The 23606-nt window shown below is 36.7% G+C and overlaps 1 protein-coding gene and 2 non-coding genes across 3 annotated transcripts in view; all 3 read left to right on the forward strand.

Annotated features, from left to right (window-relative positions):
* WDR43 (WD repeat domain 43) overlaps positions 1 to 22213 on the forward strand; it is a 48919-nt gene extending 26706 nt beyond the window's left edge. Inside the window, exons 6-18 of the mRNA XM_068564513.1 lie at positions 1221 to 1323; positions 1848 to 1912; positions 3893 to 4064; positions 5602 to 5688; positions 6883 to 7014; positions 8330 to 8461; positions 14988 to 15074; positions 15675 to 15706; positions 16696 to 16759; positions 18815 to 18928; positions 19437 to 19506; positions 21643 to 21692; positions 21794 to 22213. Of these exons, the coding sequence (XP_068420614.1) occupies positions 1221 to 1323; positions 1848 to 1912; positions 3893 to 4064; positions 5602 to 5688; positions 6883 to 7014; positions 8330 to 8461; positions 14988 to 15074; positions 15675 to 15706; positions 16696 to 16759; positions 18815 to 18928; positions 19437 to 19506; positions 21643 to 21692; positions 21794 to 21985 (1300 nt within the window). The 3' untranslated portion in view covers positions 21986 to 22213. The remainder of the gene's footprint in view (positions 1 to 1220; positions 1324 to 1847; positions 1913 to 3892; positions 4065 to 5601; positions 5689 to 6882; positions 7015 to 8329; positions 8462 to 14987; positions 15075 to 15674; positions 15707 to 16695; positions 16760 to 18814; positions 18929 to 19436; positions 19507 to 21642; positions 21693 to 21793) is intronic.
* LOC137778237 (small nucleolar RNA SNORD53/SNORD92) lies at positions 6201 to 6278 on the forward strand. Its single transcript, XR_011076815.1, has one exon. It is a non-coding gene; the product is annotated as a small nucleolar RNA SNORD53/SNORD92 (small nucleolar RNA).
* LOC137778238 (small nucleolar RNA SNORD53/SNORD92) lies at positions 7211 to 7286 on the forward strand. The gene has a single exon (XR_011076816.1). It is a non-coding gene; the product is annotated as a small nucleolar RNA SNORD53/SNORD92 (small nucleolar RNA).
* Positions 22214 to 23606: the final 1393 nt, after the last annotated feature.

The raw sequence follows: 23606 nt of genomic DNA on the forward strand, positions 1-23606 counted from the left end.
AAGGAACAGATTGGGGTTCATGGGTTTGTTTTTGTTTTTTTGTTTTTTGGATATCCATTGGTCCCAGTACTATCTCCAGTGAATTGGTGCTGCATATATACACGTCGAGTCAATTGCCTGTTATTTGCAGTCGTCATGTTGTATAAAGTCCTCAGGAGCACTGATTCAGCGATACTGAACTCTTACTCCTTGGGGAAACACCAGGGTTTGGTTTCTGCAAGCCTCTGGTTACAACATTTTTGTCATCTAATTAATACATAACCTTGTTTTATGTGTATTTCTGTTTAAAGATACCCTAGTTTATTCATATACACACACACACATAGCTGATTAACTTACGTCAGAACAGAGTTTATCAAACTTAAACATTTTCTCCATAAGCATATCACAGCCTTTTTACTCTTAGGGACACTAGACCGCACTTCAGCATTATACTTGGGGGCCATTTTAAATAGTGAAATCACCAACCAAAAGCACAAAAGCAAAAAGTGTGGCACTAAATAAGCTGTGAAAAGAATACTTAGTATGAAAGCTGAAATAAAAAGGCAGAACATAGCCTTGTTAAACCTCATGAGCGTTGGGCTGCTCATATGCTTCACTGCTCTATGTATACCTGTTAAAGACCATGAAATCACCACAAGTAGTGATTTCGGGGTCTACAAATAAATTGTAGCAAGTAGGCAAATTCTCAAAGAATCAACAAATAGTGAGGATCATTTATCTATCTATTTATCTATTTCTGGACTCTGTTTTCTCAGTATTGCTATGATGTTAATTCTCCTCAAATTAATGTATAGATTCAATGTGAGTCCAGTGAAAATCCCAGCAATCTGATTTTAAAATTCAAGTGGAAATTCAAAGCACATAGAATAGCCAAAATGACTTTGAAAAAGAAGTTGGAAAACTCACTTCAAAACTTGCAGAACTGCAGTGATCCAGACAGTTGGCGTTGCCATCAAGATAGACAAATAGGTTAATGGAAAAGAACGTTGCTCATTGTTTAAATCTGCCACAAATGCATTAATGCTTTCTCTTTTCCCATGCAACCATGTTACATGGTAGTGACACAAATGCTTCCCTTATTTTGATCTTTAATTACTTTATTTAGCTTTCAAAAGATGAAAATGCTGTTGGGAGCCGATTGCTGGAACTCCCTTTAGGTGTTTGCCTTTTTTTTTTTTTTAATGTCTTACTATCTAATCATTGGTTTTGTTATCTAGGCAGGTCCGGTCAGAAAACAAAGAGAAGAATGCAGTGATGTCTTTCACAGTTACAGACGAACCTGTCTATATTGACTTGACTTTGTCAGAAAATAAAGAAGAGGTAAGTGGCTTGTTTCTTTTGAGAATTTGTTTTTGGACTTCACAAATACTATTTTTTAAAATCAGGGTTTTGATGATTTGATGATTCAGGAAAGAGAGAGAACAAAATAAAACAAAAATCTTAGACTATTCGAAGTAATCATTGGATTCTGTGTTGAGTGCTCATAAGGGCAGAGGACAGGGCGCAGTGGCGTTTTCAATAATCCTGACATGTGGGCCTGCCGGTTGGTTCCCTGTTGTCAGCCAGTGCGCTTGGTTGTTGACTTAGCTCCTCTAACTTCCATGCTGCGTTCTCATGGACTGTGCTGTCTTCTTAGCCTAAACATTTATTTATAGGCTTGACAACAACTACTTGAATTGTTATTTTGGTGGCAATGATTATTTTTAAATTCAAGAGTTGTACATCCTTACTGTTTTGATTTATCTCTTGTTATTTGAAGGGTGGAGAGGGTAGTTGAATTTTCATAAGTAATTATTAGAGTAGACCAAAGTATATTACCTATTAATGTTACATTTTTCTTTTAGCCTGTCAAGTTAGCTGTTGTTTGCAGAGATGGTCAAGTTCATCTTTTTGAACACATATTAAATGGGTAAGTAAGAAGTTTCTCAAGTCAGAAATTTATTTTCCTTCCCTGACTTGCTACTTATTTATACTCCCGCCTCAATATTCTTAGCTGTATGTTACTTTCCATTTAGATTGTTCTGAAAGCCTTCTTAATTCTTTGTCCGTATGACTACATACATTCCCAGTGAGAACTCAAGTTTTATTTTAAAAGAAATTGGTTCAGTAGGAAAGCTTTGCTTGTGAACTTTGGTGAAGGCTTAATTTCTGACTTTGATAGTGTCACACATTTGTCACACATTTGTGCATCAGTGAATGCTTGTGTTTTGGTGGACAGAGAGGAGTTGCTGATATGATGTGTAGTAGTCATAGACCAGGGGTCAGTAAATTATGGCCTGCAGGCCACATCCAGTAGAGACCATATGTGCCCCACCCCGCCCCCCAAATGAAAGTGTTTACTCTCTGGCCCTTTATAGAAAAGTTTGCCAACTCTTGCATGTGCTGTAAACATGGTCTGAGACTCAGTCATGTGCATAATTATGTTAAACTTTAAAATGGTTTCAACTTTTTATTGTCAGTTGGTACCCTTCCTTTTACAATTCTAGTATAGGGATTATGAAAGCAGTATACACTTATTTTAAAACATTCAGGATGCATAGACAATTGATTATAAAACTCAAGTCTCCCTCCATTGAGTTCCACTCCCTAGAGGTAACTGTTAACATTTTGATGTGTAGCACTTGAGGCCTTTATTTATATAGTCATATGTATGCATGGAATGTATAATTGAGGGCCCAGAAGTGGTGGGCCATGGTAAGGGCTTGGGCATTTGTCCTTGGGCAGTAGTAAGCTGTTGAAGGATTTTAAACTGAGGATTGATGGGGTTTGACCTGAGTTTTAAGACATTAAGTTTTAAGTCGTTCTATCTGATGTGAAGAGAATAGACCATAGAAGGGTAAAGGCCAAAGCAGAGGCCAAAAATCCTGGATAGAGATGGTTGTGGAGTCGGGAAACTAGGAAGAGTGAGTTGGAAAGATAGTGGGGTGCTTACAGTTGGGATTATGGAAGGTGTGTACTTAGTGGTGGTAAGATGTCTGTGGTGTGAGGAGCGTGTGGCTAAGGTGCAGGGAAGGACAAGGTTGCTGGAGGTAGAAGGCTAAAGGAACTGAGAGGGCAGGGTGTCAGAAGGATCATCAGACTGCATGCTGTGTATGGAAGTAACTAAGAAAGGAATTCCTCAGCGGACTTGTTGGACAGAATGACAGCCGCTCACATCTTTAAGAAATGCCGAGTGACCCAGAGGCCATTGGATGATGGCAGGAGGGGAATGTAGCTGGTAGCTGGTGATGGCAATTTCAAAGGTTTTAGAGGTGGTGGAGGGAGAGACTATTTGTCTTAAAGTGTTAATGAAGAACAAGAAGCGTACTTGAATCATTGCCAAGGGTCTTGGCACTAAGGGTGTGGGGAGGGCTGCCAAGGCGAGCAAGGTGAGGAGAGCTCTTAGCGAAGAAGTTGAGGATCTAACTTTGTTTATGTTTTGCTGATCATTTTGCTCCTGGAACTGTGATGCAGAGGTCATGGTGAGGCTTCAGGGGTTGGAGGCCATTAGAGATGGGGCTGATTAGAGTAGGGCAAGAACAGAGCCATTTGGGGCTGAAGCTCAGGGTGGTGAGAGAGAGAGCCTTGGGAGCTTGGGGCCTTTTGTAAGGGTTGACAAAGTTGTATAGAAGAGCAAGTGTGCCTCAAGGCAGGTTTTGGTGGTGAGGTCTTGAATGTTGGCAGGGTGGGGATAGATGAAGTCTTGACAGGAACTCTTGACAAGATGGAAGAACAGGATGGATGAACAGGAAGTCTTGACAGATGAAGAGCTCTGGGGACACTGGTCACTACTGGTCATTCCTGATGATGTGGAGGCCAGGGGAGGGTCACATTTCATGACACCAACTTCAGAGAATTAGTGTGAGATGCTATTTCACATTTTCTAATCTCATTTTCTTTCCATTTCCAGATACTGCAAAAAGCCTTTGACTTCAAACTGCACAATTCAGATAGCAACGCCTGGGAAAGGCAAGAAATCAACACCAAAACCCATCCCTATTCTAGCAGCTGGTTTTTGCGCTGACAAAATGTCATTGTTGCTTGTATATGGCAGTTGGTTTCAGCCCACCATTGAGCGAGTGGTACGTAGCTACTCCTCTGGAGTAAAGCAGTGCAACATCAACATGTCTGTGGAAGAGAATGATTTTAAAATGATATATTGGTCTGCTTTTTGGAATACTTAAGAAGATGTCATATATTTCCCTTTAACTGAAGGACTTTTCAGTGGATGGTTTATTTTAACTTGTGAGAACTCTGTATATAGTTGGTCCTTGAACAACACAGTTTTGAACTGTGTGGGTCCACTTAGGCATGGATTTTTTCCGATAGTAAATACTACAGTACTTCACTATCCAAGGTTGTTGAATCCACAGATGCGGAACTGTGGATACGTTATAACTATGAACAAGTTATAAGTGGATTTTTGACTGCACAGAGGGTCGGCACCTCTAACCCCTGCATCGTTCAAGGGTCAACTATGTAATTTTACTTAACCCAGTATATCCAAAATATCGTTTTAATGTTTAGTATAAAACATTATTTGAGATATTTTACCCCCCTTCTTCCTTTATTTGGTATTATGTCTTTAAAATCTGGTGTATATTTTTCACTTACAAGCCCATCTCAGTTTGGACTAGCCACATTTCAGGTGCTCAGTACCCACAGGTATGGGTGAATTTTGCCCAATTACCCAAAAGATAAATCTTAGTAAGAGATCCCTTAGTAATAGCACACATTGAATATTCTAAGTGGAAATGTAATGGGTGGGGCAGTGGTTTAGGTTTTTTGATTACAGAAGTTTCTTTGGAGACTTTTGGTGAGTTATTACGAGCATGTCCAATAGGTGAGACTATGAGAGGAATATCTCTTGCTCAAGCAATCTCTTGTTGAGTCTATTTAAAAATACTTCTTACTTTAAAAAAATGTAATACATGGTTATGGTGTGATAAGAAAGGGAGAGAAGTGTTAAACTGTAAACATACGTCTCCTTACCATACGTAGATCCCATAACCTCACTCTCCAGATGCAGCCTGTTTCCTGTGTGCTTTGTGTCTTTCCAGACATTGATTAGGTGGGTATAGAGAATTACCTATAACTTTAAAGCCTTATAGATACGTATGTACTTTGCTGCATCTCACTTCCCCTCCTGTTTAATACCATATCAGGACATAGAGATTCACCTTAGAGCATTTTGTTAATCAGCATTGCTTGTCTTTGACTAGCTTGTGGAAGGATAGCAGTAGGAAATTGAGGGTAGGACCAGTCTTTTTTAGGACAGATTATAAGGTGATGAGCTAATAATGTTTTCTTTAAAATCTGTTACATTTTAAATGTCAGTCTTTTAAAACTGCGTATGTGAAAGATTTGAGCAATACATAACTGAAGAAAGTAAACATTATGCCTGGTATCTTCAGAGTTTACCCATTTTCCTCATATGGCATCAATCTGAATGGTGATCAGTCTGAGTGACCAGGAGTTTTCTGTGGAAGCCGTCTATACTTTTTTGTATTTTTATAAAAATGCATTTCTTTTTCACTTTATTCTTACTTCCGATTACTTTGTTTGACACTTTTTTTTTTCCCTTCCACCCTCTTTCCCTCTTTAAAATTCTATTCCCAGGCTTTAAATTCCAAAGAACCTCATATGTGTTTAGTAAGAGATATTTCAATCTGCTGGGCCCCAAAAGTAGAAACAGCTGTAACAAAGGTGAGTGCATTACGTATTAGAAGTTAAGAAAAAAGATATTTGAGTGAATTGAATTGTTACGTAATACTGTGTTTAAACTCTTAATATCCTCTTTATGATCTTGTCTTAACAAATTTTGTGGGATTAGGTTTTAGATATTAAGACTGTAAAACTTTTTTCATTTCTGTGCTCTTGATTTGTTGAACAAATGAGTGAATAGGTGACTAGAAGTTGAAGACCTTGGATTTATTTAATTCTTCCTCCTCCACCCCACCCCCAGTGCAGGATCACTGAGTAAATATCAGTATCAAATTTATCAAATTATTTCATCAATTTCTGTACTTAAAGGGGCAAAACTTTGTTGAGAGGAATGCTGTATTTCAGGGTGGAATAAAACCTAAATCCATGATGGGGCTGGAATTAAATACCAGATATAAGAACATTTTGGTCATGCTTTATTTTGAATATAATGTGGCATCTACATGGAGACATCATATGTTTGGCAGTCTAATGAAAAAAAGGAAAGCCAAGACATGCTATGATGACATTCATATGGTTTCGCTTCTGGCTGAGTTTCAGAGATGACACCTTTCTCTTGGCTGTCTGAGCATTTCTGGCAAAGATCAATTATTGGAGGTAGTCATAAAATGTACAGCTTCACTCTTTAACTTTTTTTAAAAATTATTTATTTATTTTTGGTTGCTTTGGGTTTTCGTTGCTGCGTGTGGGCTTTCTCTAGTTGCGCCGAGCGGGGGCTACTCTTCGTTGCGGTGCGCGGGCTTCTCATTGCGGTGGCTTCTCTGTTGCGGAGCACGGGCGTCAGTAGTTGTGGCTTGTGGGCTCTAGAGCTCAGGCTCAGTAGTTGTGGCACATGGGCTTAGTTTCTCTGCAGCACGTGGGATCTTCCTGGACCAGGGATCGAACCCCTGTCCCCTGAGTTTTTAAGTCAGTGTGTCATTGTGTAATCTGTAGATTTTGTTTTTCTTGGTTCTTACTCTTACATGTTGCAGGCTTTAAAACCATGAATGTTCAGATTATACTTAAATGCCAGTATTCAATTAAAATATATCTTTAATTCATATACTATTGAGTTAGTTACATTAAATTTTTCAGTAGGAAAACCTTTTAAAAGCTGTTAGTTTTCTCATTGGGGATAAATCTTGCAAGGAGTAAGACAGTTTCCTTTGTCACACCCCTACTGTTCCTGTTTAACAGGTGAGAACACCAATGATGAATTCTGAAGCAAAAGTTCTGGTGCCTGGGATACCTGGTCATCATGCAGCTATCAAGCCTGCTCCTCCACAGACTGAGGAAATAGAGAGCAAGAGGAAATTAGGGGAAAATGAGGTAATACACTCATTCTAACCATTTTTGAGTTTGAAATTTAAGATTACTTGGGAGATTCTAAGAATTACATTGGATGGAGCCAAAGTTGAAACTTCAGAAAATGGAGAGGACAAAACTCTTATTAACTAAAGAGGGTGCTCTTCTGGCCATTTGTTCATTGTTAGCTGCATAAGGTAATTGTAGATTAAGCCAGGACACGCTGTGATGATTTTCATTGGGTTTCGCCTGTTGCTGAGTTCCAATGATGCCTTGTCTCTTGGCTGTCTGAGCATTCCTGGCTGGTTTAATGCTAGTTAGTCTTTAAAAGTGATCGTCATTATAACCTCTTAAAGTGCGTATAAATTCCATTTTTTCTCAACTCTTAAAACCCTCTTGTGATTATTGTACTTGTCTGTGAAAAATCCTGTTTTTTGTCTTCCATTCACTTGTCACTCTTGACTAAATAATCTAGAATTTTAACTGTTTTATCATTAGAGAAAGAGTGTTTCTTTACCTGAATTTAAATGTCGTGCTTTATTGGGGGTGGGGGGTTGGGGAATAACATTGCTGTTCTTAAAAATTGTTTTCTCAATAACATGATACCTGATTTAAAAATAAGGTGCCAACTTCCTCTAGTTTGGCCTAGATCCTACCCTTTAATTTTTTCCTACCTTTTTAATGTTTTTCATAAAACATAACCCAAACAGGAGGCTTTACCAAAGCCTCTCTGTTTGCTTTGGTAGTAACAGAACGTTTGTATTTTGATTGAGCTACCGAGGGACTGGCAGAACGTAATTGTTAGATTTGCTTTCATAAGGGATTAGTTATGTACAAGTGAGTTTTTGTATAGCAAACAAAGAGAAAAATAGGAAGACATCTTATAAATTTTGGGGGGAACATAACTGTCTTTATGCTCTTTTGATAATATTTGTTAGCAAAAGATCTGAGGTTGATGGCAAGGGATAATTACAGAAGGGGAAGCTTTTGTGATTATAGGTCTTTTCTTGTGCTTTAGTAATCAGATGCCAGATCCTTGTCTTTTTTGAATCTTCATATAGAGGGTTTTTTATGAATTACATTTTCAAATCATGGTTTTCAGTTGTTTTTTTCACTAGAGTCTGGAAACTTGGATTGCAGATATTACACTTGTCTACGACATTGGCTTTATGGTGATGAGATTCTATTGGAATGAGGAAGAGCATATTTGTGTTTTTCAGTGTTGAGGTGTGAATCAATCAGTGGTTTTTGTCTTCTGAGACATAAGCACAAAGTAATTTGACCAAACTGCTTTAGGTGTTGTCTGATATAACATTAACTGGTCATTTCTGTTCTGTAGGTTAGCATTGAAGAACGCCTGGGAGCACTGGATATAGATACGAAAAAAGAAAAGGGCAACCTTCCACAGACAAACAGTTTTCCAGTTCTCCTCACACAGGGTTTAGAAAGTAATGATTTTGAAATGCTAAATGTAAGTATTATAGCAGTTTTTAAATGAATTAAGATGGTTAATTTTTCTTAGAAAGTGATTGACAGCACATTTACAGAGTGAATAGTCATGTTATGTAGCTGTCTTGAATTTAATGTTTTGTGAGTTTAGTCAAATATATATCACTTGGTGGCACTATACAGACAGTCACCAACCTACAAAGGGATTGTATTAAATTATTTTGAACCTGGAATGCATTTTCTCATAGAAATATTGTTGTGGATTGTTACTAGGTTCTTAGGCTTTAGTTCACAAAAGCCTTTGTAAACATTGTGTAGCTGAATTATAATACTCAGCATTCTAGATCACAATTTATATTTTTTTCTGTAGGAAAATGCGTTCCTGAGTTTTTACTCTGGATTCCAGAAACTTATTTCCCCCTGGCCGTGAGAGGGGGCGGTGAGGTGGAACCTTGGCAATGGATAGGAGGTTTGAGGGAAAAATTCAAGAGGGTTGGGGGTATATAAAAGGGAGGCACTTACGATTTCTGTGTTTGTAAGTTGGTGACTGCTTGTATGATGTTGCTTAATTTGGTCCTCTTAAATTCAGAATTTGGAAGTGGTCTGTAGAGAAAATTTAAGTGTAAAAAATTGGACTTAAGCACTGCCTGATCAGATTAAAGCAGTTTATATTTGCTAAGTGCATTTATTCCTAGTGACTCTTAGTGATATTATGGTCCCACTTAGTATAGATGTGACTTTAATATGCAACCTATGAATAAGGTCTCTCTGACTTGTGTTTTGATCTAAATGGGAATATCTTATATTTGTGTTTAAGGGGATTTTGCAAAACAGGAGGGGGGAAACCAGGCATATATAAAAACCTAAAATTACTTTTAAAATAGTTTGTGAGTGTATGTATTTTGGGGGGTCAATTTTAGTTTAACATGGCGTAGAAACCTAGGTGAGGATTTGGTGAGGAATAAGCTATAGAAAACAATTGACAGTGTTTTTAAAATATAACTTATCTGCCATCATTGCTTACTTAACTGTGCTTTGAAAACTTCTTCAGTAGTACAAGTGAATCAGTTATTGTTTTGTTTTGTTTCCAAGAAACATTTCAAAACATTTAATAGTACAGTGGGCCACCATGAACCCATCACCCAGTTTCAAAAATTATCAGCACTAGCCAATCTATCTATTATTGTTTTATCTGTTTGCTCACCCCCTACCCAGGTTACAGTGAAGCAAATTTCAGACCTATTATTTATTTCATCCACAAATATATCCCTGTTCAACTGTAACAATAGCAGTTCCTTTTAAAAACATAACCACGATTATCACACCTAAAAAGGTGAATAGTGATTCCTTAAAATCATCAAATATCCAGTTAGTATTTGTCTTTCGCTGATTGTCTTGTAAAGTTTTTTTTCTTTGCTTTCTTCAAAACTGGATCCCAACGAAGTCCACACTATTTGGTGGATTTGCCTTTTCTGTCTTTTGCAATTTGGGGAAGCTAGGTTATTTGCTCTAAAGAGATTTCACATTCTAGATTTTGCCTCCTGCAAATCCATTTTACTGGGTCATTTAACCCAACAAGTATCATTTAATATAATTCTTGTCCGTCATATTTCCTGTACAGTGGTAGTTGGATCTAGAAGCTTGAAGAGATTCAGATTAGAATCATCTGGCACTTCAGATGTGACAGTGTGTACTTTTGTCAGGTGTCATAGAGTTGTTGGGAGAGTAAAGGAAATGATGTTTGTGAAAGCACTTCTTAAATTGTAAAGAATTGTACGTGTAAGACCTTTTCATTATTAAGGATTTTGAGGTGATACGTTGTATTGTTTAAGTAGAAGTCAATAACCTTTAAAAAAAAGAAAAAAGAAATAAAAACTAGAATACAGGAGTATTCCCATAATGTATTACCTGGGATATCATGCATTCTACAGAGAAAGAGGCAAGTAAAAAAAAAAATCAAATATTTTTTCCCCTGGAAAGTGTGTTCCTCATTTCCAAAGGTACCTTCTGAGGATATGTGAACTATAATAGGAGGTCATTAAAAATAGGAATGAAAGGGGACTTCCCTGGTGGTCCAGTGGGTAAGACTCCGCACTCCCAATACAGGGGACCCGGATTCGATCCTTGGTCAGGGAACTAGATCCCACGTGCATGCTAAAAACTAAGGAGTCCGCATGCCGCTACTAAAAGATCCCACAACTAAGACCCAGCACGGCCAAAATAAATATTAAAAAAAAAGAAAGAAGAAAGTGAGCAGTGTCAGGTATGCAACATAGGACCAAAGGTGAAGTTAAAAATCCCTACTGTAGAGCACTTGACATTAAAGTTTATGGCTTTTTAGGAAAGTGGCAACTTGACCTAAAGAAATAGTCTATAGCTTATGCAAAAAAGATATGCTTAGGCATTTATGTAATCTGTGGCACCCATAGGAGTTAGATATTTTAAAATATTTTAAAAATTTTATTTAAATTAAGTATTTCTTAAAAGTTCCCATTTACGGTAGTACCCAAAAATGCCTAGGATAAATCTACAAAACATGTTTCTACCTCTACATTGAAAATTACGAAAATTGAGAGAAATTAACCAAGACCTATGTTCATGGTTGGAAGATTCAATATTGTTAAGATGAGCAGTTCCCCCCAGATTATTCTATGTATCCAGTACATTCCCAATTAAATTCCAGCAGCTACCTTTTAGAAATTCAAAGGACATGAAATAACCAAAGTAATTATAAAACGAAGAGCAAAATTGGAGAACTTACCCTACCTCATTTCAAGAAAAAGCTGTAGTAATCAAGATAGTTTGGTATTAGTGAAAAAATAAATACAGATTAAGGAACCAAAATAGTCCAGAAATAGACCACATGCAATTGGTTTTCAGTAAAGGTACTACTAAGTTGGGTCAATTGGGAAAGCAAAGTCTTTTCAACAGTTGCAGTTGAATCAATTGAATATCTATATGGAAAAAAATGCATCTCAGCTCTTTCCTCACATCTTACACAAAAATCTACACAAAAATAGGTCACAGACATAAATGTATAAACCAACCCTCAAAACTTCTAGAGGAAAATAGGAGAAAATGTTATGCAGATTTGCATGGAAAAAGCCTTCTTAGGTTCATCACAAAAAGCATGAAACACTTAAGGAAAAATTGGTCATTGGGATTTAATAAAAATTAAAAACTTTTCTCTTGAAATGACAATGTTAGGAGAACGGAAGGGCAGGCCACAGGCTGGGGAAAAAAAAACAACTTATATATCAAAGGATTTATATCCAGAATTGATAAAGAACTCTTAACTCAATAGTGAGACTCAACTCAAATAAAAAACAATTGGTAAATGCGTGAACACATATTTCAAAAAAGAATTCCAGTGGCCAGTGAGTGCATGTAAAGAGGTATTATACATCATTAATCATCACAAATGCAAATTAAAACCACAGTGAGATAACACTACATACCCATTATAGATTGATTAAAATTTAAAAGACAGTACCATCTATTGGAGAGGATGTGGAGTAACTGGAACTCTCATATCTTGCTGGGGGGAATGGAAAATGGTACGCCTACTTTGGAGAACAGTTTGGCCATTTCTTAAAAGTGAAGGACACATCTGCCGTAAGATCCTGCCATTCTACTCGTAGATGTTTACCAAGAGAATTGAAAACAAATATGTTCATACAAAGACTTGTACACGAATGGTCATGGCAGCCTTATTTTTAATAGCCCCAAACTGGAAAGAACCCTGAACGCATGAAGGGATAAATTGTTATCTAGCAATGTAAAGAATGTATATTGCTTCATCAGCAACATGAATGAATCTCAAACTTATGCTGTGAGAAAGAAGCCAGACAAAAAAGTACATACAGTTTGATTTCATTTATAGAAAAATTCTAGAAAATGCAAACCAATATGTAGTTCAGTGGTTGCCTGAGGGCGGTGGGGTGGAAGGGAAGGATGGAATGTAAAGGGTCCAAGGAGACTTGAGGGTGATAGAATGTTTATTATAGTGTTTGTTTCATGGGTAAATGTGTTTGTCAAACTGATCAAATAGTACACTTTAAATGTGCACTGTTATGTTTCAGTTAAAATACAGTAAAGTTTTTTTAAAAAAATCCCATCTTCAGTATCATCTTCTTGCTTCTTGTAGCTGTGGTTTATAGTCTTGGCAGAAGTTAATAATACTAACTCCTCTATTCATTATCATTTTGCTTGGTTTGGGATAACTTACTTTTTTTGCTTATTTTTAATTTGAAAATTGTTATCACAGAACCGCTGTCTTTAGTGAGCATAAGGATTATCTGAGAGCTTGTTAAAATTTTCTGTCCTGCAGTTTGGAATAACTTCTAAATAGCTAGGCCATACATACCATTATTTGCCTGTGACAGTTCTGGTTTACACCTCTTAACTTGGTGTAATTACTAATAGTGACTCCTTTCATTCACGGAAGTGTCCCAGTTTGGACAACAAATTATCTGATCACTTTACATTTCGAGCACTAGAGGATTTCACAAACCACGTGTTTTTCAAACCTTCAGCCCTACGTTATGTTTCTTAACCAAGCTTTTGGTATAAATAATGTGCAGCAGCAAGTTCAAGATTGTATTCCTTGACCTGAAGTGCTACTATTTTACTTGGCCATTTAAGACAGTGAAACCTGGTAGTTTGGTGAACATGCTGTGAAAATTGAGTACCTTAACAAAAAGAGATGCAGACATAGAAAACAGACGTGTGGACACGGGGGAAAGGGGGAGTGGGATGAATTAGGAGATTAGGATTGACATATACCCACTACCATGTGTAAAATTGATAGCTAGTGGGAACCTGCTGGATAGCACAGGGAGCTCAGCTCAGTGCTCTGTGATGACCTAGATGGGTGGGAAGGAGGTCCAAGACAGAGGGGATATATGTATACATATAGCTGATTCACTTCATTGTACAGCAGAAACTAACACAACATTGTACAGCAACTGTACTTCATTTAAAAAAAAAATATTTGTAGACTAGTTCAGACAATGTTCCCTGTAACTTGTACATCATTGGAACTTTGTGATAACTGATTTATAACAAAGACTTGATTTGAGGGATGTTTAGTATCATCAGACACCTTGTGAATTATTTAAGTTCTCAACATATTTTGCTTTGGATCTTGTGTTCTCATTATTTGAAAATGACAATATTAGGACAGTCCATCCGTCAGTTCCCCAATGATTATGTATAAAAATACATAATCTTTCTTTTGCATAATAAACTGTAATTATGTCAGTGATAGTTTTTAAGTAGTACTTGATAGATTTAAGAAGGGCTTGGTGTAAAGATATTTTTACAAGCAAATAAAATCCATAGGGAATTCTGAAAGGGTATGTTAAGACCATTAAAGTAGGTTGAAAATGAACTTTCCATGTTTTTGCCCTGTAATACCTCTACTGTTTATATCCTGAACATGATCTTTATAGCAACAACAGCCAAAACATAGCATGCACCAACCATTAGGGAAGTTCCTCTAGTAGTAAACCCTTTTTTTTTTTTTTTTTTTTTTTTAAAAAAGAAATGTTCTCTTTTTTTTTTTTTTTTTTTTTTTAATTTATTTATTTATGGCTGTGTTGGGTCCTCGCCTCTGTGCGAGGGCTTTCTCCAGCTGTGGCAAGCGGGGGCCACTCTTCATCACGGTGCACGGGCCTCCCACTATCGCGGCCTCTCTTGTTGCGGAGCACAGGCTCCAGACACGCAGGCTCAGTAATTGTGGCTTACGGGCCCAGTCGCTCCGCGGCATGTGGGATCTTCCCAGACCAGGGCTCGAACCCGTGTCCCCTGCGTTGGCAGGCAGACCCTCAACCACCGCGCCACCAAGGAAGCCCCAGTAAACCCTTTTGAAAGATAAATATTTAAAAGTATTAAAGCGGAAGGGGGTATCTGGATTTTGAAACCTGAAAGGACTCATTTCCCACCCTCTCCTATAGATGAAGCATCTGGGTGGGGTTTGGAGAAATAGAAAGGCCTGCCAGAATTTGGACTAATCTGCTCTATCTCCTTTTCTATCCATACAACGTGGGGTGGAGACTGCGTTTCACCCTTAAAGTTTTTGACTCAAGCACTCATTATATGATCTTTTGATTGGCTTAAAATTTTATCAAAAACATTTAAAAGGTATGTTTCCTTGTAAGTGTGATTTTAGTGTGTTTTGCTCACTCTTGTGTTGATATGACAAGATATGTTTCATAAAACAAAGGTTTGAGAACTTCTCTAAAGTGGTGTATATACCTGTATTTAAATGTCGAGAGGTGTTCTTTTCCGTTTTATATCAAAAATTAGCTTATAAGAATTTAGAATTTGTGGAGCAGAAACTTGTTTAATGGAGTAAATGTCCTGATACTTGAAGACTGTACTTGTCTGATAGCCATAAGACATAATATAACATTCTCCATTTAGTCCCAACCTTTATTTGCTACAGTTCAGTATTGCTTGGTTTTTAAGATAATTTTTAGTGACAGTGTTCCCTGTAGTGTCCTTAGTTTCTGAGTATGCTTATTTACATTTTTTTTTTCTCACAGAAAGTACTTCAAACTAAGAACTTAAACCTAATAAAGAGAACTGTATTAAGGATGCCCCTGCATGCTGTCATTCCGTTGTTGCAAGAGGTAACTGAGTACGCTTCTCGTTTTAAGGTCCTAATGCTATGACTCAAAGACAAAATCCAGTATTTAGAGAAATGGATTTGCAGTATGTAAGCAAGCAGGGTATTTAGAGTCGATGATAGATGATCACTAGATCTACTCAGACAAAATTTGCCTAACCTAGATATTTTTCTATGTATTTTAAAAATTGAGATATAATTTACATACCTTTAAGGTGTACAGTTCAGTGTTTTATAATATATTACAGATTGTGCAAGTGCCACATCAAAAAGAAATCCTGTACCCATTAATCACTCCCTATTTGTCCTTACCCCCCAGTTTTCTGGCAACCACTAATCTATTTTCTGTCTTTGTGTCTGTTCTGGACATTCATTCATATAAATCCTAGCCTAGATTTTTATCAGATAATTATTTTTATTTTGGGAATGTATTCCTAGATTATGTTAAATTGGTTGAACATTTAGGAGTTAGGAAATTTAAGAATAATGATTTCCTAATGCAGTCATTCTTTTCCTTTGTTCTTATGGATGTGTTATCGTGGGAATTGATGGAGATTGGCTGCCTCTGAAGTACTGTTGCTAATACTGTTTTTCTCCTCCTCAGCTTACAAAGAGATTACAAGGACATCCTAATAGGTAAGATGTTTAGGCGACTTAAATTGCTTTGATTTTATAAGTATTTTAAATGTGATTGTTTAAAAACAGCAGTGTCTGGCAACATGAGATTACATAGTAGGTAGCCTCAAATTCTAACTAATAAAACTCAAATTAAAGTGTCAGATTTTGCTCTCTGCATTTACTTTAAATTGAATGATTCTTATTTCTAAGATTGTATTATAGTTTTTCCCTTCAGAAAATTTGAGGTTTTTCAGTTTTATTATATCAGGTCATTTAATGGATTAGTCTTATTTAATAATTTAGGCCTAATCACGATGTGTAAAACTGGCCATTTGTAGAACTTGTTCAGCCTCTGGTAGTTGCTTAAGACACTACAAGGAAAGATTTTATATAACTAAATTTTGTGGGTCTTTTTTGCTAATTTGATGATTTAATATTTATATAGGGTGTTGATATCTCAAAGATCTCAGCTTGTACTATAGTATTATCAGAGTCTATAATACAGTTTTTCTTTTCTAAGTTTTTTTTCGTGATAAGCTCCATTAGCCTTTGGAGCTCACAGAGGAAATCTAAAGATTTCATTAATTAGGCCTGGCTTACATTTTTGGTCTATATTTGTCTTTTAATGTTGGTGTGGAAATCTTTTGCTGTTTGTACCTGATGATGAGTAGATGATGGGCTCAGATATGAGCATAAAATGCAAAGTCAGCTGAGCCCAGTCTACTGCCTTGGTATCAGCTAATTACGAAGTAAAGCATAGGTTTTATATCTGGAACTGAATTATTTTAGAGGAAGGGATTTTTGTCCTGTTATCTAGTCCATCCTGCTACCCCCTCCCTTCCTCAAAAGATGAGTATATTACACAGACCTCAAATAGACCCAGTGAAAGAATGAACGGCTGTCATATTCACAGTGGTTTATTTATTAGTCATTTTCTAGATCTTTATAACTCTGTTGTATTTAATTTCGAATTTGTGAATATTAGTTGATGTGTTTTTTTTTTTCAGTGCTGTTTTAATGGTTCAGTGGCTAAAATGCGTGTTAACGATCCATGCATCCTACTTGTCCACAGTAAGTCTTTTCATCTGTAGTTGCTGAACAGTTTGGCTTTGATAAGGATTATCAACTGATGGCTTAACAGAACCATTTTCTCTCCATCTGCCCTTTAACCATCAGCTGCTGCTTTTAAAGAATTTGTTTTTTCCCCAGGTGCAATGTCACGTTGTCATCATTGTTACCTTTTATAAACTGGCCCTTCTTTGGCCCAGATTTTAAAAGTAATATATATTCTGTAGAGAAGCTTGAAAAATACAGAAAGGAGAAAAGTTACATACTAGCCTTCAGGTGTTTTTCTATATACATACCTGTTTAGCAAAATTATCTTTACATTGTGTGTATCTCTCCCATCCTCTTCTAAAAACTTAGTAGCTTTTTAAAGTTTATATCCACGCTAACACGTCTATATTACCTTGTGATAAAAATGAAATGAATATCTTAATAGCTGACGTTTTGCTGGGACTACTGTCAGCTCTTGATCACCTATACAGATGGAAGGGAGGGAGCATAAAATCATAAAGCAACACCAAAAAAAACACCAGTTTTATATGTCACAGTATGAGCTGGGTCATTGCCACATCATCAATTTAATTATAGTTTAAGCTAGAAATAAAATCATGCAGTTGACTCGTTCTTCTTTTATTTGGTTACCTAGAACCGGACAATAGGTTTTCTTGAAAGATTTTAGTGGATAGTTGAAATTTTTTAATTACTCCTTAAACTATAGCTCTTCCCTTCTTAACAGTTTCACCCAGTTCTTGCCTGATCGCTGTCCCTTGTCCTCTGTCTCAGGATCCTTTTCCTTCAGTAGTTTGGGACAGGAAAAACTATTGGTTAACCTGTTTTGAGTTCGGCAGTTCGTTCTTTGTATGTCTGTGGAGATCTCTGTCAGGATGTTAAAATGCGGGGAAGAGATATGAAACAGTAAGAATGCATATTGGGTTTCCCTGCTTACGGAAATCTTGGGAGTTGGATTGGGGGCAGTGTCTGAGTGGCGTGGTGACGGGCATGGAAAGATTACCACAAGCGTAGGATGACACTCGTTTTGTGACCTCACTGAATTGCTTAGAAGCAAAGAGAGCCCTAGGAGGACTTGTAGTGAAATCCCTTCTGGAATCAACCCCTAAGTTGTAACCACTGGAGTAGTAGTCTTATAACATTCTAGGTTAGGGCAAAATAGACCATGGAAGTATGGTACAGGGTGGACTCCAGCCTAAAACAGTTTTCTCTCCTCAGAAAACAGTGCTTTTCCCCCACCTTTCCTTCACTTTTTCTTTCCTTATCAGATATCTTTAAGTACCTTCTCTAAGTCAAGCACTGTGCTAGGCATGGGGGCTTTAGTAATGTACAGACACTCTCATTTTTACTGTTTAAAGTTTAACATTTGAATGAAACACTCTTAATTAGTGTCAGAAATAGGAGGGCAAGTAAAGGCTAATTAAAGGGCAAAGAGTGGGGTCCCTTTTTCTGAAGCTCTGGAGGGACAAAGAAAATAATTTCCTGCTTTAATTTCTGAAGTATAACTCAGAGGGTTCATTAACAGGAAGTATGTTTGAAATACCATAAGGTCAGCTTTGTATTCTGTCACTTTGTCCTGCTGGTCTCTGGAAGCTGTGAAAAGCCTTCCTCTAGCTGCTGGGACCTAATGGAGGTAGATAATGTGATATCATCAGAGAGGAAGTTTCAGAGTGAAGCCCTTTTTAGCCCAGAGGTATGTGCTTGGGGGTACTCTTTAGTTAGTGTCTCCTTTATGTTGATCTTCTCTGAAATAATATGATCAACACAAAGAAGTCCCACCCTGCAGTTTGTCTCTCCTTGCAGTTTCTCCTTCTGACCTTGCATCATTATTATTTTTTTAATGTATTATTTTTTTGCTGTTAGGACAGTAAAGCCCTCTGAAAATTTGAGATGTTGCTAGGCTGTGTGACAAGCAGCCACTGCCACTGGAAGTACAAGCATTTGCTGGGGGCTGAATACTCAGGCATATCTGAGCATGATTTATATATTTGTCATCCATGTTTTATTATAATAGTATCAAAGTATCATTTTGTTGTTGTTGTTGTTCCTTAGTTGCCTGACCTGGTACCCCAGCTGGGGACACTGTACCAGTTAATGGAAAGCAGAGTAAAAACTTTTCAGAAACTCTCCCACCTTCACGGAAAGCTCATCCTTCTAATCACTCAAGTGAGTAAATCAGATTGTTTTGTGCTGAACTTTTGAATGTGATGGGAATGGAGAGAGGAATAAGGATTGTTTACCTGAATGTTGAAAGTGCCCTGTTTCAGCAAAAAATTGGTAAATCAGGACCTAGTCTTTGACTAGGAAATGTTATGTATTTGACAGTAAGTAAACTTAGTTGTGCCTGTGTCAGCTTTAACTCGGAGGTTCTCACTGTCATATTTCAGTTGTTAATACAGTTAGAGTGGTTGTGGTGCTATGAACGACGAGTCACAGGGTATTTCTACAGCTTTTTGTCGCAGAAAGAAACTGGATTACCTTAAAAGTATTTTCAGCTTTTATGGAGTAATTCTTTCTTGTATTTGACGAATATGCCTTTTGCCTTGTATTTGATCTACATCGTATTAAGGGTCATCCATTATAGTGGTTGAGGATGAGTTTACTGTTGGGGAAGGTTGTGATACTTGAGGTAAACTTACACTCTACTTCACAATAGCACTTGATTATCTTTCAGGTTACAGCGTCAGAAAAAACAAAGGGACCGACTTGTCCTGCACAGAAGGCAAAGTTGGTGTATGAAGAAGGTAAAGCTTGGGGCATAGGCTAAACATTTAGTTTTTCACATTGACCCAGTTCTGTGACTTTGTAAAAACATCAGTGTGAGATCGTGCTTTGACACACACCTTCCCTAATAAAACGGGCAAGCTTGTGGCAAAACTGGCAAAAATGTGATCAAATAAAAGCAAAGGCACAAATATAATACAGAAACAAAAAAGGGCATTAGGTACGGAAGAGATTTGAAGAACACTATGAACAAACTATGCCAATACAAAAAACCTAGATGGTATAGGTAATTTCTTGGGGAACTTTAATGACCAAAATAGACTTAAAAATAAAAAGAAATAGAAACCTAGAACAAGCTAATAGCTTTAAATTGATTTAATCAAAACCTTTCCCCATAGGGTACCAGACACAGGTTTTATAAGTGACTTTTATCAGTCTTTAAGGAACAAGTCATTTTTGTCATGTACAAACAATTTAGACATTTCATGAGTCAAAACCGGACAAGTATAGTCAAGAAAATAACATCTTAGGCCATCCTCAAATATCCTAAGTAGCAGATTGATTACAGAAGTGCTTAAGTAAAATAATATGTCATTACCAAGTAGAATTTATTTAAAGATTGTAAGATGACTTAGCATCAAGAAATCTGTTAATGTAGTTATTACCATGTTAACAGGTTATCATGAACACTGTTATTTTAATAGATAGAGAAAAATAATTCAATGAAATTCCGTCTTTGTACATCTCATTATTTGATAATCTAGTCACACCATTGAAATATTCAGATAAGCAAGTTTACTAGATACCAAGATCTAGCAAAAAGAAATTGGTAGCATTATTATGTCCCAATAATGTATTATATGTCCGTAATGTCCCGGTCAGAAGTGTCTTAGGAAAAAAAGATCTCATTCACAGCAGCAACCAAAACTATGCAGTACCTAGAAATACCTCTAAAAAATGAAACAAAACCTTTATAGAGAAAACTATAAAATATAACTGAAGAACATAAAAGCATACCTGAATTAATTAATTACACTTTTTGCGATTTTTTTTTCCTGGTTTTATTGAGATATAATTGACATATAGCATTGTGCTCGTTTTAGGGGGTACAACATAATGATCCTATATGTATATATTGTGAAATGATCATCACAATGTTTAGTTAACATCCATCACCGCACGGTTATAAATCTTTTGTTCCTGTGATGAGAGCTTTTAAGATTGAGTCTCTTAGCAGCTCTCAAATAAACATTAGAGTATTGCTAACTGTGGTCACCATGGTGTACATTATCTACCCAGGACTGACTTATCTTATAATTGGAAGTTTGTGTCTTTTGACCTTCACCCATTTCCTCCACCCCTATCTGAGACCTCTGGCAACCACCAATCTGTTCCCTGTATCATTGAATCTCGTTTCTGTAGATTCTATATGTGAGTGAGATCATACAGTATTTACCTTTTTCTGTCTGACTTATTTCACTTAGCACAAGGCCCTCAAGGTCCATCCATGTTGTTGCAAAGGGCAGGAGTTCCTATTATTGCCTGGCTGAATAATAATCCATTTTGTGTGTGTGTATATCACATTTTCTTTATCCATTCTTCCATCAGTGGACATTTGGGTTGTTTCCCTGTCTTGACTATTGTAAATAATGCTGCAGTGAACATGGGAGTGCAGTTATATCTGAGATCCTGATTTTGTTTCCTTTGGTATATATTTAGAAGTGGACTTGGTGGATCATATGGTAATTCTATTTTTAATTTCTTCGGGAGTCTTCATAATGTTTTCCATGGTGGCTGAACCAGTTTACATTCCCATCAGCAGTGCACAGGGGTTCCTTTTCTCCACATCCTCGGCTTAGTTTTTTTTTTTTTTAATTATTTTTTTAATTGAAGTATAGTTAATATACAATGACTTAGTTTTTTAGATGGGATTTTGTTAGGGTTTTGATACTTTGTCCTGCTCAATGAGATCTTGATGGAATAGTATAATACATGTACTTTTATGCAGATAAGAATATAAACAATGTTCCTTCTTAGGTGGATGATAGCTGAATATATTTCTAAAAATAAATTCAGGAATCTGATTCTGTTTAGCTTTCTGGGCTATGTCCTCTGCTTTGATCACAGAATTAAAGCTTGTTTCCCCCTCCTTACAGAATCTTCTGAAGAGGAGTCTGATGATGAAATAGCAGATAAGGATTCTGATGTGAGTAATTTGTTTCCTGGTACATAAATCTGCCTTATATCTTTGTCCCCTGTAAGAACGAGGCCTTCAATCATGCTTTCCTTGCTTAATATTTCTACCAGGATAATTGGGATGAAGATGAGGAAGAGAAAGGAAGTGAAAAAGATGAGGATGTTGATGAAGAGGAAGAAGAGGAAGAAGAGGATGCTGAAGAAAAAGGTGAAGAAAACGGTGAGGACAGAGATGTGGCAAGTGAAAAGGAATTAAATGGAGATTCTGATTTAGATCCTGAAAATGAAAGTGAAGAAGAATGAACAGAGAAGAACAAGTCAAACGAACTATGTAAACTGGCTCACCTTACCCACTGCTGCCGAGTTCTCCTATGGAGTGTTGTCTCTGTGACAGATGCCAAGGACCGCTGCACATTTCCAAATTCCTAATGGTGGCTCCCATGCCACTTTGCTATCTTGAGCACCCCAGACTTAACTGTGTAAATAAGAGAGTTTCATTCAAATGTTAATAAACTTTACACAGCAAACAGATACATTTTCTGCAGTGTACTGACATGAGTGTCCAATATATGGTATATTTTTATAATGTAATATCCCGGTATGATTGGTTATGCCAAGAATTGATGTAAGTGAAGATAAAGACATTTCTCATGTAAGGGTTCAAGAACTGGACTTTTGTGAAGGAGTCAGCTCTTATCTCAGGTTGGTATCTTTCATCACATCCTGGTATGAAGCAGCACTAGTGAAAAAATTTTAATTTGGTACATTTTCATAAAATATGGAGGGATAAACTAAAAACTGGAGTAAAAATGATTGTGACTAAAAAAAATAAAATCACCAGTATCCCTAGCTTCTCTATTGACTGTGGTAATCTGATTTGGGTCAGATTGAATATTTGGAGTGCTTCCCCAAAACAACCACTTATTTTTTAACCTGTCATGTGAAGTATTTTTTTAAAACACAGAAAAATTATGATAATTAAAAAACTAAAGAATTAGCCATATTAAGGATTTTTCTTGATTGCAAGTTGCCTGTAAAGAATCATCAGTGTATAGATTTAGAAGTGCTCATTACCTGCAACTTTTTAAAAGATTCAGTTACAGCTGCTTTTGAAGAGGTTTTCATTTTTATTTAAATTACTAATGGATCAAAGAACAGTTGTTTATTTTTTCTCTTTGGTTTTAGATATTAATGATAACCTTGTTGGAATTTTTTTCCAAAGAAAATATTTTTATAATTCTGTAATTTAATGTGTTCCTTTTCATTACCCACTCTTGGCAGTGTTAGGGTATGTTTACCTTAAAATAAATCCGACTCAAGATTTTTTATGTATGTATAAAGTATTTTGGTGTGCTACAAAAGCCTTTTCAAATTATCAGTAATTTTTTTCTTTTTTTAAAGAATGAGCCAGTATTTGCTTAGTGCTCTCTAGGGAACATGCAGATGGAAGCTCAACTCTAAGAAAGGGCTGGGCAGATGTGTTTATTTTTCCCACCTGTGAATATGTAAAACATAAAACCATTATCTCCGAGGGACTTCTGATATCGGTGGCAGACAGATTTCTGTGCTCAACTAATAGAGCTGGAGCCATATAGAGCATCTTGGGAAAGTTAGAGTCAGCTACTGGTGTAATGTATAGTTATATTTGTCTATAAATGGAGCTGTTTATGGCAATTTAATACCATTCTCTTTGTAAAGTGAATAAATATTCATCTTTACCCAGTGCTTGTCTTGTGGTATATGTAGGGGAACACAGCCACAGGTTTGGGCTTGTGGTGTGAAGGTTTTAAAAAAATCATCTTACTCCACTAGCCTGAATAGGTAAATGCTTTCAAGGCTTTTTGGATAATCTAGCATTTGTAACGAAGTGAAGGAACCAAGAACTTTGTTAGGAGCTAGTGGTTGTTTCTTGCCCCACCTGGCA

The sequence above is a fragment of the Eschrichtius robustus genome, chromosome 15, assembly GCF_028021215.1.
Source record: "Eschrichtius robustus isolate mEscRob2 chromosome 15, mEscRob2.pri, whole genome shotgun sequence".
Lineage (NCBI taxonomy): Eukaryota > Metazoa > Chordata > Mammalia > Artiodactyla > Eschrichtiidae > Eschrichtius > Eschrichtius robustus.